Consider the following 14,987-nt stretch of genomic DNA (forward strand, 5'->3'; position numbering starts at 1 on the left):
TCCTTTTCCCCTTCCTCTCCCAGCCTCTGGACAGTCCCGCTGGTAGTGTCCAGGATTTTGGCAGTGCCAGCATAGGGTATGTTCTCCTCTATACATGGTACTTAGTGGTCTTTCCCAACCATACCTTACTTGGGGTCCTGGATTTATCACTGGCCCCATGGCCTGTGGGACTATCTGTTGGGCCGCTAATTTAATCCCTATTTGTTCTATGGCTCTCATCAATTTATCGGTTGTCTTGTCCACTCCCTTCTGGGATGCACTTTCTGACTTAGCCTGCTCTGATTGACGATGTCGTTTGAGTGCATGTGTCAGGTGTCTTTTCCACAAGTCCTCTGACATCGTCTCTAATCCCACAATGTCCCTTAATTTTGCTTGAACCGGACCAGGTAGTCCGTTTATTGTCCCATTACGAAAATGAGCATTTTCCAGGGGGCTGTGGTCGGGTCTTTCTCCAGTCCCTGTCTCCCATAAGTCCCCTGCTCGAGAGAGGTACTCGTGCGCAGTCTCCCCTTCTTTTAGTTGGAGGGTTACCAAGGCGTCCAAACTATAGGGTGAAGGGAATGTTTCTCTAAGTGCTTCCCAAAATCTATTTCGAAGTGGATCAAATTCTATTTCATCCCCCAATTTACTGCTTCTAAGGATTCTCTCTATTTGCTTCAGGGCCCCTTCTGCCTTCATTTTTATCATGATAGTTCTGACATCTGCGAGTGCTAATTGTTTCTCGCTCAAAACAAGAAATCCATGGACCAGCCCCATTACTCAATGGAGGAAGTTTTTTCATTAGACTCTTTAAGTCCATTCGTGACCAGGGTACATATTTTTGATTTCCCCACCCCATGATCAGCAATGGGCATTGATGTCTCAATTTTGGGGATTTCTGTTCCTTTTTTACTCTTGGAATACATCTATTTATTCCCCCCTGTTCAGACACCTCTTCGTCACTACTGTCACTGTCCCCGTCAGGTTCTGATGTCTCAGAGTCGGAGGTATATCGTTCACGCTCGTCTCTAAGATAATTTTTTCGGTCATAGTCTAGTGGTTTCACGTCTTTCTCTTTCGTCCTAACTATGTCCAGGCGGGCATGTCTACTCTTCTCCCTCCCGAGTTCTTTTATGCTACTTTCCTCCCATGGTGGGTCGTATCTCGTTTCCTCATCTGTACTACACTTTTCGTCCTTTATTCCTATTACTGTTCCTCCAGCTTTGAGTTCTGCCTACAGTGTTGTAGTTATCTTTTCCATTTCTTTCAATACACCTACCATTAATTCTTTTTGTTCCTTGCTGGTCTGCCCCAGCACAATCACATCTTTGTTTAAGTTTTTAACGTTATCCTGAACCTTTTTCATGTTCCTTTTCTGCGTCTCTAAGTCTGTTTCTATTTTCTTGGATCCCGCGGGGGTCTCGAGATCTATTACTCCCCCTTCTATTTTTAGTAAAGGGGCCTGTACCTTGTCTGACGTGTCCCTATTCCCGATGTTCCTGTCATGTCCCAGTGTTTCAATATCTGGATATAAGGGACGTGACTCCTGGATCCCGTCTGGGGTGTCAGGGGTACCTTGTGACTCCACATATGCATAGGGCGGGGGACTACAAGCTATTTCTACAGGGGCCATAATAGGTGGGTTATCAGGGAGACCAAATTCTTCGAATATAGCTAGGACATCGCGGTACTGCATCTTCTTGTCTCTCATCTTTTTTTTGTGAAGACTCTCGATTAAAGATTTTCCTTTCTATGTCCCATTTTGTTTCTTCCAGCTTATCTAAGACTCTACGTTTTAAAATTTTGTTTCCCTCACCTGTCAGGAACATCTCAGTGCTCCCGGGTAACCAACCCCTCTTCCTCCAACGATCTACACATTTTCGGAGAATCTTTTGTTTCTCCAATGCCTCTTTACTGGCATTTCGCTTCTCTAATTCCTGATTAATTTCCCTAATAACTTGGTCAAAGGTCTTAGCAGACAACTGTGCAGCCATTGCTGCGGGACCGCTTCCTAATGCCTCTTTTAATTTAGGTTCTTGTCCGTTTAGGGGATCTATGTTAACGAAAATCGCTTTTAAAAATGTCTCTTTGCAGGCCGGATGACAAAAATATATTAGTGAAACAGTCTCTAAGTCTGGTCCTCCGGTGGACCTCAGACTGTCCTGTATACTCTGATTGCTCGTCTTCCACTCTCTTTTTTCCCAAAGAGGTCGGAAGGTTAGGTTACAACTAGGAAACCAAGTTTCTGGGCTATATTTTTGTCCAGTTTCCCTGTACCAATCTATGAATTTACGTAACTTTATCTCCTTGGTGATGCTGGGAATACCCTCATTTAACTTATCAAAAATACTTCGAATAAACCGGGTGTCTCTTAAGATTCTGTCAACTTTTTCATTGATATCTCCTACCTGATCCGGACACAGCTTTTGCAGTCTTTGGTCATCGCCCTTGTTCACCAGGCAGGCATCTCTGAGTACTCTTTTTGTCGTCTCGAGATCTCTAATGTCCGCTGTGGTATTCCACCACGGCGAATTTGGGAAATAAATTCTTAAGTTTTCAAGTGTACAGACATTATCATACCTACCGGACATTTATAAGCCAGTCTTTTTATACAATTGAGACCAATAAGCCTGAACCTTCGTTTTCTTTCAAAGCCCAACCTTCACGTGGGAGATTTCTCCTCTTAATAACCAGTTTAGGGCAGAAAACTCAGGTCCCCAATTGTTCATAGACCACCTTCTCTCTCTATTGGACTTTGCAACGTCACAATAAAGACTTTTTAAACTCTAGTAGTTTGTCGGCGAAGCACTTATCAAATGTCACTAAAACACCTTAAGGACTTTTCTTTTATCTGTAACCACTTACGTGTTACAATCCTGGCAGGTGACGACCTTCAATTATGGTCGTCTAATTTGTCCGATCTCCAGTTCTTACTGACAATCATAAAGATTTTAAAAGAGAGAATTTTGTTAAAACAGGCTTCTCTGGACCTTTTTATCACCCGGCTGAGATGATTGTCAAGAAAAACAGAAACTGTCGTCCAGTGTCCACTCACCCATCACGTCGGGGTCACCAAATTGTTAGGTCTGCTTTGTTCATGAATGAGTGAGTCAGACACCAGACTGAGTCGAAATCAAGGTTCTTTATTACCGGATTGTAACACTAGCAACTAACAGTGTTAGTTGGAGAAGGCGCATTCTAACGATATCAGCAAGTGGTGTTTTTTTATACCCCAGGACACGCACTTAGTAAATTATCATACATTGTCCAATGAATAAACTGTTGCTATCCTTCTCTGTTAGTCTGCTGCTCATCATTCTTGTTAGTGCAAAGCTTATCTTGAGTGTACAAGGTCACATCTGCATTCTGTTACTCCTTAGTACTGGGTGACTCCTTCTCCAGTCCCATCTCATGATGTTTTTACCTTACACGTACCATTCCGGTCACCTCATTAGATGGAGAGAAAATTCTAAATTCGGAGGTGCAAAGGGACTTGGGAGACCTCATGCAGGATACCCTAAAAGGCTAACCTCCAGGTTGACTTGTGGTGAAGAAGACATTGCTGTTCATTTCTAGAGAAATAGCATTTAAGAGCAGGGATGTAATTTAAGACTCTATAAAGCACCGGTGAGACCTCATGTGGAGAACTGCGGACTGATTTTGGACACCAAATTTGAGAGAAGATGTGTTGGCATTGGAGAGGGTTCAGAGAAGATTTACTGGAATGATCGGGTTAGGTTATGAGGAACGATTGCTGGCTCTTGGACTGTACTCGATGGAGTACAGAAGGATGAGGGTGGGGGGAGACCTCCTGGAGACATTTCGAATGCTGAACGGCTTGGACAGAGTCGATACGTTAAGGATGTTTTCCCTGGGAGGGGAGTCTAGGACAAGACTAGGACAAGAGAGCACAACTTCAGGACAAAAAGGTGTCAATTTAAAACAGAAATGTGGAAAAAATTCTTTAGCCAGAGGGTCGTGAGTCTGCAGAACTAGTTACCACAGGCGGCTGTGGAAGCAAGACCATTGGTGGAGATTGATGGGTGTTTAATTAGTCGGGGCATCAGGGAGAAAGCTGGGGAGTGGGGCTGAGTGTGGGGATGGACAAGCTCATGATTGGAATGGCGGAGCAGACCCAATGGGCTGCCTCCTGCTTCTAATATCTTGTGATCACAGGAAGGATGTGGAAGCGTAGAACGTTCCAGCGCAGAAATGGACCCTTCTGAAGTGTGACGATTCTGCCTCGTCGCACTGACCTGCACCTGGAACGTATCCCTCCCCTCCATGCGCCCGTCCAAATATTTCTTTGGTGGTTTGACATGAGTGCAGAAGCAATTCACCAGGATCCTACTTAACTTTTTAATTATGTTGTCATGTAATTAAATAGACGTATTATCACACGAAATTGCCTTTAGTCTGCCATAAGGAAAGAAAAAGATTCACCATTAGCGTTGCCCGCCGCACCTCATAGTCAGAGAAAGAGAAGCAAACACGAGTCTCTTCAGAGTCACAGAGTGTCTGTGGATTCGTCTCCAGACCTCCCTCTGCTGCACAGACTCCCGTTTGGTCATCGGCGACCTGAGCTCCAGACCGAAACCTCCGACATGATCAGGGAGCTTCCAGTGATTTATTATCTATTTTTAATTTAATCTTTGCCATTGTAGGTTTTAATTTCATGAAGCATGTGTTCAGCTGCTGCGAGTGAGAATTTAGGTCCCGGGCAACATTTTGCAGTGTGTGTGGAATAAACCCTTCATCAATCATGGAATTAGAATCTGGTCGCAACTTCCCAAATGCCGGCCGCATCGGACTTTTGCTTGTTTTGACATTGGCTCTTCCAACAACAAAATTCTGAGGATCCCTGGGGCGGCCTGGATGGCGTAGCGGTCAGCGCAATGGCTTTACAGCCCTAGCAATCGGACCGGGGATTCAAATCCTGCGCTGTCTGTGAGACGTTTGTACGTTCTCCCCGTGTCTGTGTGTGTTTTCCATGGGGGGCTTCCGGTTTCCTCCCACCATTTGAAAACATACCAGGGGGTGTAAATTAATGGGGTGTCATTTGGGCGGCACAGACTTACGGGCATGGATTGAGAGTAAAAGGGGAAAGGTTTAGGGGAAATACGAGGGGGAATTTATTCACGCAGAAGGTGGTGAAGATGTGGAATGAACTTCCGGCAGAGGTGGTAGAAGCGAGATTGATGTTAATATTTAAAGCAAGGTTGGATAGGTATATGGACAGGAGAGGCATGGAAGGTTATGGGCCGAATGCGGGTCAGTGGGACTAGGTGGGAAAAGATGTTCGGCATGGATTAGAATGGCCGAACTGGCCTGTTTCTGTGTTGTAGATGGTTATATGGAAATGGCCTGTTACCGTGCTGTACGTCTAAATTTTTTTTTTAAATTAAGATGCTGCACGACAAGTGGGAATTGCAGGGAATACTCGTTAAGCCAGGCAGTATCTACAGAGGTGGACTGGATTGGCGGGGATGTAGGGCCGAAGGGCCTATTTCCGCGCTCTGACCAGGGCTGGTCTGGAGACATGAAGCTGCTGACCTGAAAGGTGAGCTGGACATTCTGCCGCCTCCTGACCAGCCGACCTCTTAGTTATCTGGAAAGGGCACGCAAGATCATCGGGGACCCACACAACATCTTTCAGCTGCTCCCGTCAGGAGGATCAGAGCCAGCACCACCAGGCTGAGGAACAGCTTCTTCCCACGGGCAGCGAGAACGCTGTACAACCAAAGGAACAGCTCACATTAACCATCTGAGACTCTTATATTGATCTAAAAAATATTTATTTGTATATACGAATACTTGTCCTGTATGTGTATTGGTTGTCTGTACGTGTGTTATGTCTGGTTGCGTGTTTTGCGCTGAAGACTGGAGAACACTGCTTCATCGGGTTGTACTTGTGCAATCAGATGATAATAAGCTTGACTTGAACATCACAGTACAGGCCCTTCAGCCCACAATGTTGTGCTGACTGATGGAAACTCTCTCCACAACAAACTAATCCTTCCCTGCCTTACACCCATAACCTTCTACTGCATTCATGTGCCCTGTCTGAGTATTTTAAATGCCCCTATTGTACTGGCCACCACCACCATCCCTAGCAATGTATTCCAGGCGCCCACCACTCTCTGAGCAACTCTAACCTCCCCTCTCCCTAAACCGATGTCCTATGGTATTTGCTACTGCCACCTCGGGGGGGGGGGGGATACGGTGCTGGTTGTCCACCCGATCTAGACCCCTCCCCATTATCATCTTCTACACTTCTATCAAGTCCCCTCTTATGCTTCGTCTCACGTGACGCGTTCTCCAACGCAGGCAACTAGTGCCCCAGTGTGCTTTGTTTCTCATTGGCTTCTCTTCCAACGACAGGTATGGTGGAAGATGGCGCTGGGTGGCATCAAGACCGCCAGCGGAGATTACATCGATGCATCGTGGGAGCTGAAGATCGCAGTTGAGGAACTGGGAGCTGATGCAGAGCCCATCACACTGCGGGTTACAGGAGATATACACATTGGTGGGGTCATACTGCAGCTGGTGGAAAAGATTGGTAGGTTCTACTGATGTTCGAAATGTACCGCACAGAGGCCTGGCTTTTGACCATCCCTATGTTTTATTACTCGAACCAAAGGACGTGGGCTAAAGGTAAAAGGGGAAATGTTCAAGGGGGAACTTCTTCACGCAGAGAGCAGTGGGGGTGTGAAACGAGCTGAAGTGGCAAATAAAGGCTCACTTTTAGCATTTAAGGAAAATTTGGACCAGTGCATGGATGGGTGCATAGAGGGATGCGGACTGGGATAGGTCAGCGCAGACTAGATGGGCTGAATGACCTGTTTTTGTGCTGTGGAACTATGGCATTTAGGAGTCAGAACCTCAAGACCCAGGGGAGCAGATTTAGGATGGAGATGAGGAGGAACTGCTTCTCCCAGAGGGTGGTGAATCTGTTGAATTCTCTGCCCAAGGAAGCAGCAGCAGTGAATGTACTTAAGACTGGTTATTGAAGATCGATGGGGCGGGTGGCCTCCTGGTCCTGGTCCTGATCTTGTTCTTATTCCACAAGGGCCTTCTCTCAAACCAGCTCATCCCAGAGTTTTGGAATATTTTCATATTCCGTATTCTGTAACAAACATCCACTGATTCAGCCATTCAACATCCTTCGAGATCCGTGTGGGTCTGCCTGGTGTTGGATAGATTGGACAGGCTTGGGTTTTATTCACTGGAGGTCAGATCAGTGTGATCTCAAGGTTTACTTGTGTAAAAGTCGACCCCCCCCCATTGTTTTGGCCCCAAAATGTGATATTTTACATATATCGCGGGTAAAAATTGACTCCCCCCCCCCTCCATTTTTGACCTTGCCCATCAGAGCTTCCAATTCCTCAACCACGGACTCTTGTCCAGGCCCCGGCCACCTGCCCATCGTAGTCCCGATGCCTCATCCTGGGCCCGTGGCTGCCCGCCAATTCGAGCTCCCAATACCTCAACTGAGGACTCTTGCCCGAGCCCCGTCCACCCATCCGAGCTCCCAACACCCCGGATCTCTACACCTTGAACAACCGTGGTCAAAAGTAGTAAGCGTCAGCCCCACAAATTTTCTGTTTTTGAAAAAAGAAATGTCTACTTTTACACAAGTATATATGGGAGGTGTCTGACCATAGAGAACGTAGAGAGATGCTCCATTTTGAGGGAGAACCTGGAATTAGGGATCACTGGTTTAAAAAAAAAACACTTTCAATGTCGACTGGGTGAAATTGGAGTCTGATGGATCTTCCTCAAAGCACAGATGCAAGGGGAGGCTGTTGTTCCTTTTATGGTCATGTAATAATATATGAAGAGCATAAGAAACAAGATCAGGAGGCAGCCATTCGGCCTGTCTAGCTCTGCTCCGCCATTCAATGTGATCCCGGCTGATCTGATGATGGACTCAACTCCACCTGCCTTTTCCCCGCATCCCTTAATTCCTCAACTGTAAAAATCTCTCCAACCTTGTCGTAAATCTATTTACTGAGGATGCCTCCACTGCTACAATGGGCAGTGAATTCCACAGATTCCCCTCCCTCTGGGAAAAGTAGTTCCTCCTCATCTCCGTCCTAAATCTACTCCCCTGGATCTTGAGGCCACGTCCCCTCGTTCTCATCTCCCCCACCAATTATAAACTTTAACTTCCGTCTGCCATAAGACAAACAAAAGAGTTGTCATGAGCATTGTCTGGTGCCCCTAACAATAAGAGAAAGAGAAGCAAAGAGAGTCTTTTCAGAGATACTGAGTGCCCGTGGATTGGCCTCCAGCGCTCCAATGCACCCAGACAGTCTCTACTTCAAGCCATCTGCAGCTCGAACTCCAGGTCTGAACCTCTGACATGATCAGAAGACCTTCAGCAGGTGAGACTCTTTGGGTTTCTTCTTGCCCTCAGAACCCTTGCAAATCCTGGTTTCCAAGAGCCAATCTCCAGCAACCCTGCGGAAATGGTCAAGTTGTGCCTGAGTGGGTCCTTCATCCGCAAGCTGCTAACGGCCCACAGCGTCTGTGCAGGTCTTCAGCCGCTGAGCCCCCCTCGCTGGTCTGCTGCCGAGGTCACTGTACTGTGGGGTCATCTCTTCTGCTTCTCCTTCTCAACAGTGTGGGGGTGGAATGTTCTCCTCATTTGTGGTGCCCTGCCATTCATCTCGTGGTCTGCTGCTCAGCACACCTCAGGCTCAGACCCTGTGGAGGCAGAATTTGAGGAAAATACAATCGGCTCCTCTAACGGCCCGTTTAAAGTCTGTGCGGAACTGTCGGCCACCAGGCCAAGGTGATAGGACCCTGCAGAGCAGCACTGCATTTCCACTCCCCGCTCGCCCAGGTCCGTACCAGCGGCAGCCTGCCATTACACCAGTCAGCCATGATCCTCTGGAGTGGGAGAGCAGGTTCAGGGATCCGTGATACCCCCCCCCATTCCATGTGCCCCCCCCACCCAGTCCCAATTCTCTCTTTGATGGGTGAAGTGTGAATGCCCCTGGTTTGAAATCACACTGCGCTGAGGTTGGAATAAGAGCTGCCCCTTCTGGCTTATGGAGGTTGGAATGTTGGAAACCTCACAACAAGGAGCCGTGGCCCAGTAGGACCCCCCCCCCCTTCATGCTATAGACCATAAGAACATAAGACATAGGGGCAGAAGTCGGCCATCCAGCCCATCGAGCCCTGCTCCACTATTCAATGAGATCACAGCTGATCTGATGATGGGCTCATCTCCACCGACCTGCCTTTTCCCTGGCTCCCTTAATTCCCCGACTATGTAAAAATCTATCCAACTTTGTCTTAACTATATTTACTGAGGTCACCTCCACTGCTTCAACGGGTAGCAAATTCCACAAATTCAACAGCCTCTGGGAAAAGCAGTCCTAAATCTACCTCTGTGAGAAAAAAATAAGTTCGGAATTTGACCATTCGGCCCATTGAGTCCAGTCCGCCATTCCGTAACAGCACATATACTATCCTTTTCAACCTCCTTCTCCACATGACCCTTTTTATTCTCTTCCTAACCAAGGACCTTCCTCCCTCGGGCTTAAACGAACCCAGTGGCTTGGCCCCCACAGCCGTCCACGCCAATGAATTTCACAGCTTCCTCTGGATTAGAGAATACCTCCGCATCTCTGTCCTGAAGGGACATTTTTGGATTCTGAGATTGTGATTTTCCCCCCTCCCCCACACTGGTCCCGGACTCTCCCCCACCACAGGAAATGTCCACTCCTTACAGAAATTATAAATACGTCATAAATCAAAGTATTGAGTACAGGAGTTGGGATGTTATGGTGAGGTTGTAGAAGACATTGGTGAGGCCAAATCTGGAGGATTGTGTGCAGTTCTGGTCACCTAACTAAGAGGGCAGAAAAGATTTACTAGGATGTTGCCAGGAATTCAGGAGTTGAGTTACAGGAAAAGATTAAACAGTTAGGACTTTATTCCTTGGAGTGTAGAAGAATGAGGGGAGATTTGATAGAAGTTTACAAAATTATGAGGGGTATCGACAGAGTGGATGCGAGTCGGCTCTTTCCACTTAGATTAGGAGAGATAAATACGAGTGGACATGGCTTTAGGGTGAAAGAGAGCAGTGGGAGTTTGGACCGAGCCTTCATCTGACATGGTAAATGCGGGCTCACTCTAAGTTTTAAGAATGTCGGATGGGAGAGGTCTGGAGAGTTATGGAGTGGGTGTAGGTCAGTGGGACCAGCGGAGTAGTGTTTCGGCACAGACTGGAAGGGCCGAATGGCCTGTTTTGCAGTGTTTTATGGTTCCACGGTCATGCGCCACATAACGTCTGTTCAGGCAACGCCTGATTGCACATGGATCCGTTCCCAAAGGCTAATCGGACTTGAATTGAACTTGCTCAATCCACTCAGTCGCAGGCGCTGTTTGTCGTGACTTGAAAAAAGCTTCTCATCATGTACCAGACAGGTCTACTGAAGAAACTCAGGGCATCCAGCCCGTTTATCCAGGCACCACATTCCAGTCCAAAATTCATGATGTTCGAAGCCAGCAGGTGAAAAGCTGGTGCAAAATGATTCTTTCTTTTCCAATCTTTTTATTAAGTTTAATCACACAAAAAAACCCAAATAGAATGCGAGGTTACTGATTGCATGGATGTACATCATATACAAACAGTGATTTCCCCCCCAGCTCTTTTGCTCAAATAATCAAAACAGTAGAAAAGATATTTAATCCAAACCATCTAACTAATCCGAAACGAAATTCACAGATAAAGGAACAGAAGGAGGTGTTCAGCCCATCGAGTCTGCTCTGCAACCCTCCCGCCAGAGCTAAACCGTTCCCACATCTAATTCCAAGTTCCAGCCCTTTCCCCATATCCTCTGACTAATTAGATATCTGTCAATCTCCCCATTAAACTCCCCCAACGATCCGGCCTCCACAGTCGTAGGTGCCAACGAATTCCACGATCCTCTGGCTAAAGAGATTTCTCCTCTTTTAAATGGGTACCTTCTCATTCTAAGACCATGGCCTCTTGTCCTGGACTCACCCACCAAGGGGAAACGTCTTATTCACATCGATTCTGTCCGATCCTTTCGAGAGGCACTAAACGTTCCTCTTATGTTAGCCCTGGTAAATCTTCTCTCTATTCTCTCCAACATCAGCACATCCCTTTTCCACTGGCATCCCAGTTAATGGGCCGTGCTGTGCCATTTCCACTGGGCCGCCCTTAACCGAGTCACTCATGGCTTTTCCAATGAACACAACCCACCCACCCCATCAGGGATTGGAGGGTTCTACTTTCGACTGGGAACAGGCGACTTTCTGCCGTCCCTTTCCACTGGTTTTATCAGCCAACGCTGGGGATAGGAGTAGGGGTCGAGGCTGTCAATACCCAGGATGAAATGACGCCATCTGACACCGGTATTCGGGCAGCGTCCCTTTCCCACTGGACTCTGTCCTAGTAAATTCCTGGGGCAGAGCGCCAGTGAAAAAGGAACGCTGTCTGATCTTCTCTACGTTTAAACAAGACAACGTTCGGCACGTCCACTGGACAAAGAGAGGCTGAATCGAATCTTTCCACCTCAGAAAACTAGATATTCTAGCCATTAACATCGTGAATATAGCAACAAGGCGATCGGAGGGTGACAGATGCCTACCTTCCATCATCCCTCCAAGTTGGATGTGGCTGTAAGTTCATTGCAGAGCAGACTCGATGGGCTGAACGGCCTCCTTCTGTTCCTTTATTTCCAAAGCCGGGCAAAACCAAGATCAATGAACTAATGCTGTCACAACGGGATTCGGGAATATGCATGCCAATTTATTGTTGGACGTGCAACAATTATTCCAACTGCACCAAATGCTGCTGTCACAGTTTGGTTTAATTCCCCCCAGCCCCCATCGAATCATTAGTCAAAGGTGTTCGCACAATATCCGGTTTCACAGGACATATCGTGGACGTAAAGCAGCTTGCGACTGCATTCTGTAGGTTACAAATGAGCTCGCCAACCCCCCCCCCCAACCCCATCCTTCCAAACTGCAGTCAGACGCGTTAACACTTGAAGTGAGGCCTTGGCTTAGCTCGGTTGATGCCCAGTGATGTGGTTTGGGAGGGCGACCGGTCGTTCATTTCTGCAAAACCTAGAAGGCCCGCAGACGCTGCGGTAGTAATAAAAGCGCAAAGGGGGAAAAAATTGGCAGGAGGGCCTCGCTGCAACCGCAGGAGGTGAAGACGGCATTACTGGCCTGAGCTATTCTTCAAGGTGTGAGCAAAATGGCGGCAGGCGCCCGAATAAGATGGTGGAGCGAGGGAAGGGCAGGAGGTGACGGGTGGATAAGGGAGGAAGGCTACCCCAGCAAACGGCGGGGAAGAGGGCTCTATGAATAGAGAGGGAAGGCAATGGGGAGGAAAGGGGATGGGGTGGGGGGGGGGAGAGGGACAACAGGGAGCAGTTGAGCATGAAGGGTCCCCCTCCAAATTACAGGTGGCCTTGGTTTGGCAGGTCAATTGAGGCCGTGGGCAGACACGCGGGCAAGGGAGTGGGGCACTGTTTGACCTGCTAAATTTCTCCAGAGTTGTGTTTTAACTTCATCTTACACTGTTTGACCTGCTGAGTTTCTCCAGCATTGTGTTTTGACTTCAATCGCTTAGTCTGCAGACCTTCGTGTGTTTTACTCGGGTAATTAAGTTACTGATGTGATGTTGGAAGGCTCCTCGTTACTGGAGGGTTTAATTGTGCTTTAAGCAGTTGCTTCAGACTCTTGGCTGAAGATTTTGAGAAGGAAAACTGCACTGTGCACTGTTACATTTTCTTCCTTTCGCATCAAAGCGGAAGGAAGTGGTTACTTGGGCCTTGGGGTGTTCAGGTGAGTGAAGACGTAACTGCCTGTCAGCAGATACCTCATTTCAGTAGAACAACTGTTGAATGTTGCGCTCCGGTGGAATGGAAGGGAGGGGAGACTGTCAAACCACAAAAGCCAGCTGGCCTTGGGATGTACGGGTCTGGTTGACAGCACGAGTGATAGCGATCAGGTTGTGGAAATGGAAACAAGCCCCCCACCACCCCACCGCCGGTTCTTGCCGATTTACGCTATCCCTACCATGCACGAGTCCCTCAGGGGTCAGTGCAATTATGGAGGTTACAGGATGCAGTGACATCGGGATCCACGGACGCCACCTCCCACCCCAGCATTCGGAAGGCCCCCAAAATTGCCCTTCCAAGTAAACCTGCAGCCAACTGCAACTGAGGCTCCCCTTCTGGTCTCCTCCACCTCGCAGAGACAGGACGCAGATGTTGAGATCACCTCCTCATGTTTTTACTTGAAGTTCATTGTCGCCTGATGGTCCAACCCGGCGAGACCGCGATCTCCAGTCCCTGGTGCGAAACACGCCGAAGCACAACCAGACAGGACACCCGCATGGACAACTGGGACAGATGTCCCGCACTGCTGAGCGGTTCCAAGGGCAGTCCGTCAGTCGTTCCGCCTTCCCGCTGCACGTGGGACAAAGCTGCCCCTCAGCCTTGGTGATGCTGGAGCTGGCTCTGATCCAAACTTGTCACTGAAATGAAGTGTTGGAGGCAGAAGTTCTGCAGTGGGAGGATGTGACCTCAGAAACTCTAGGGACTGGAGAGGGAGTGACGCTGGCATCTTGCCTGGACGCTCCCTACATAAACCTCTCTGAAGCGTCACATTTTTGCAAAGGTGCTTTCACCTGCCGTGTTTGCAGGCAACACATTCCAGAGATTCTAAGCTGCACTGACTGTCCAGGGGAAGCGGTGCTGTCTCAGACACACGTTGGACAGAGTCCAGAACTAATGCCCAACCCCCAGATATCTGATACAGTTTCTCCCTCTACCTCCCCTCTCCCCACCTCACCCTCCTCAACCCCAACACCCCCTCTCCTCCTCTCCCCCTCTCTTCCCCTCTTTCTCCTCCTCTCCTCTCTCTCTCCCCCCCTCTGCCCACCTCCCCCTCCATCTCATCCCCATTTCACCCCCCTCTCCTCTTCTCCCGCCTTTCTCCCCCCTCAACTCTCCCCCTCCTCTTCCCCTTTCCCCACTCCAGCCTCTCCCTTTCCCCCTCCGCTCTTTTCCAACTTTCTCTCCCCTCCCTGCCTCTCATCTCTCCCTCTCCCCTTCCCCTCCCCTCTCTCTCCCCTTCCCCCTCTCTCTCCCTTTTTCTCTCTCTTTCCCTCTCCCCTCCACTCTCTACCCCCTCTCTCTCCTTCCCCTCTTTCTCCTCTCTCTTCACCCCCTCTCTCACTTCCCCTCTCACTTCCTCCCCTCTCTCTCTCTCTCCCCCTCCTCCTCTTGTTTCCCTTTCCCCTCAGTGTAGTACATTAGTCTCACTCTCACAGTCTTGGATTTGGGGCATTGTGGGAGCAGAAAGCAGGCTGGGGTGAAAGGGCCATGAGTGGCAGTCCTGGGTACACACAGGGACATGAATCTGAGGTGACTGGCTCCACCCCACTGAGGTATTGGATCCTGAGCTCCCATCCCCCCCTCCCCCCCCCCCCCCACCCCATCTCTCCCCAAAGGGATCATGTTCACCTCCTCCCTGTTTTCTGCCAGATATCAAGAAGAACTGGTCAGACCATGCACTGTGGTGGGAGCAGAAGAACCGCTGGCTCCTCAAAACCAGCTGGACCCTGGACAAGTGTGGGATCCAGGCGGACGCCAGGCTCTACTTCACCACCCAGAGCAAGTCCGTTCTCCTGCAGCTCCCCAACATGAAGACAGTGAGGGTCAAGGCAAGCTTCTCCAGCCCGCTCTTCCGGACTGTGATCAACATCTGTGAAGCTCTCGGTGAGTCACCCCCGTCTCCGTCCTCCCCACCCTGCACCTCAGTCCTGTGCCTCTCCCCCACTTTGCCCCAAGGCACCCCTTCGGCATCTCATTCTCTCATGGTCCCCCTCCTCCCAATTTTTTCACTCTGTAGAGTGACCCAAGGCCTGTCCTTGCACGACTGAGCACTGGAAACCCCTGATGTCATCAGCTCAAGACCACAGAGCAGAGCTTTTCAAACCTTCCCACTCA

At 48.9% G+C, this 14,987-nt stretch overlaps 1 protein-coding gene across 8 annotated transcripts in view; it reads left to right on the top strand.

The window, feature by feature from the left end:
- LOC138740842 (fermitin family homolog 3-like) overlaps window positions 1-14,987 on the top strand; it is a 52,509-nt gene that overhangs the window by 15,461 nt on the left and 22,061 nt on the right. For 7 of the 8 annotated variants that reach the window (XM_069894040.1, XM_069894044.1, XM_069894042.1 and 4 more), the window contains 2 exons: window positions 6,361-6,538; window positions 14,523-14,756. In XM_069894040.1, the coding sequence (XP_069750141.1) occupies window positions 6,373-6,538; window positions 14,523-14,756 (400 nt within the window). In that variant the 5' untranslated portion in view covers window positions 6,361-6,372. Of the gene's footprint in view, window positions 1-5,446; window positions 5,540-6,360; window positions 6,539-14,522; window positions 14,757-14,987 lie in introns of those variants that run through there. The other variant, XM_069894046.1, reaches the window with a different exon arrangement.

The sequence above is a fragment of the Narcine bancroftii genome, chromosome 8 (genome assembly GCF_036971445.1).
Source record: "Narcine bancroftii isolate sNarBan1 chromosome 8, sNarBan1.hap1, whole genome shotgun sequence".
Lineage (NCBI taxonomy): Eukaryota > Metazoa > Chordata > Chondrichthyes > Torpediniformes > Narcinidae > Narcine > Narcine bancroftii.